At 38.5% G+C, this 1,130-nt stretch overlaps 1 protein-coding gene across 1 annotated transcript; it reads right to left on the reverse strand.

The window, feature by feature from the left end:
* Positions 1–6: 6 nt before the first annotated feature.
* Positions 7–1,027, reverse strand: LOC106944375 (zinc finger and SCAN domain-containing protein 21-like). Its single transcript, XM_015027500.1, has one exon. It carries the CDS (start codon positions 916–918, stop codon positions 25–27), a length of 894 nt encoding a protein of 297 aa, XP_014882986.1. The 5' UTR covers positions 919–1,027; the 3' UTR covers positions 7–24.
* Positions 1,028–1,130: the final 103 nt, after the last annotated feature.

Here is a 1,130-nt window from a genome sequence, read left to right on the forward strand (position 1 = left end):
CATTTTTATTTACTGCTGATTGATTTATTGTTTCTTGTGGAAATTCTTCTCACCTGTATGAATTTTCTGGTGGTAATTTAACTGACTAATTCGAGAGAAACTTTTTCCACATGACATGCATGAAAAAGGTTTCTCCCCTGTATGAATTTTCTTGTGTTCATTTAAATTACTAATTCGATAGAAACTTTTTCCGCATGACTGGCATGAAAAAGGTTTCTCACCTGTATGAATTTTCTTGTGCCGATTTAAAACATTAATTAAAGAGAAACTTTTTCCGCATGTTTCACATGAATAAGGTTTCTCACCAGTGTGAGTTCTGTGATGGATTTTCAAGTTACACTGATGTGTGTAACGTCTCCCACAAATGTCACATTTGAAAGGTCTTTTCTTTGTGCCAGTATCAGACTGACTCTCTGACACAGAGCAGCTGCTTCCTTCCTGATCTTTGCTCTCAACCACTGGAGAGACATGAAGGGAAAGCTGCTCTGTTCTTGTCTCTTCTTCACTCATATCATCTTCCTGAAGAGTAGAAGTCTCAATCAAAGCAACAAACTGCTTCTGAACAAGCTGCTCTCCCTCCTGACTGCTGCAGAGGTCCTTCTGGTCCTGTCCAGTTGGTAAATGGTCTGGGGGCTGCTGTTCATGTTGAAGCACTGAAGAATCTAGCTCCTCTTTTCTTACGTATATTTGTGGATATTTTACTTCCTCATGTTTGAACAGTGTAGGTTCTGGTTCCTCCTCTTCTTTTTTAATTTGTTCTGGTTCCATCTGTTCCTCTTCAGTCCACTGATGTTCTCCTTCTTTCTGGTCCTGATTGGACCTACTTGCCAGGCTCCAGACTTGTAGGATGGCAGAAGCTTCTTCTTCATTGGAGACACTTGGCTGTTGGAGGTCTGTGGGAACAAAGGATGACATCATTAATATAATTTAATTGATGACTATCTCATGGATCAGTCTGGTTTTTCCTGGGGATTCTGGTCTGTAGACATCATATGGTTAATCTAAAATTAGTTTGTAGATTTTAACTAAAAAGCGGTGAAGTGTCCTTCATATTAATTTGCTGATATGGCAAAAATGTTAAAAAGATTTCAAATACATTCAGATTTTAATCAAGAAGTACAGTTTCATAC

This window comes from Poecilia latipinna, unplaced genomic scaffold, assembly GCF_001443285.1.
Source record: "Poecilia latipinna isolate Pla-1442-1.1 unplaced genomic scaffold, P_latipinna-1.0 Scaffold8749, whole genome shotgun sequence".
In the NCBI taxonomy this organism is placed as follows: Eukaryota; Metazoa; Chordata; class Actinopteri; order Cyprinodontiformes; family Poeciliidae; genus Poecilia; species Poecilia latipinna.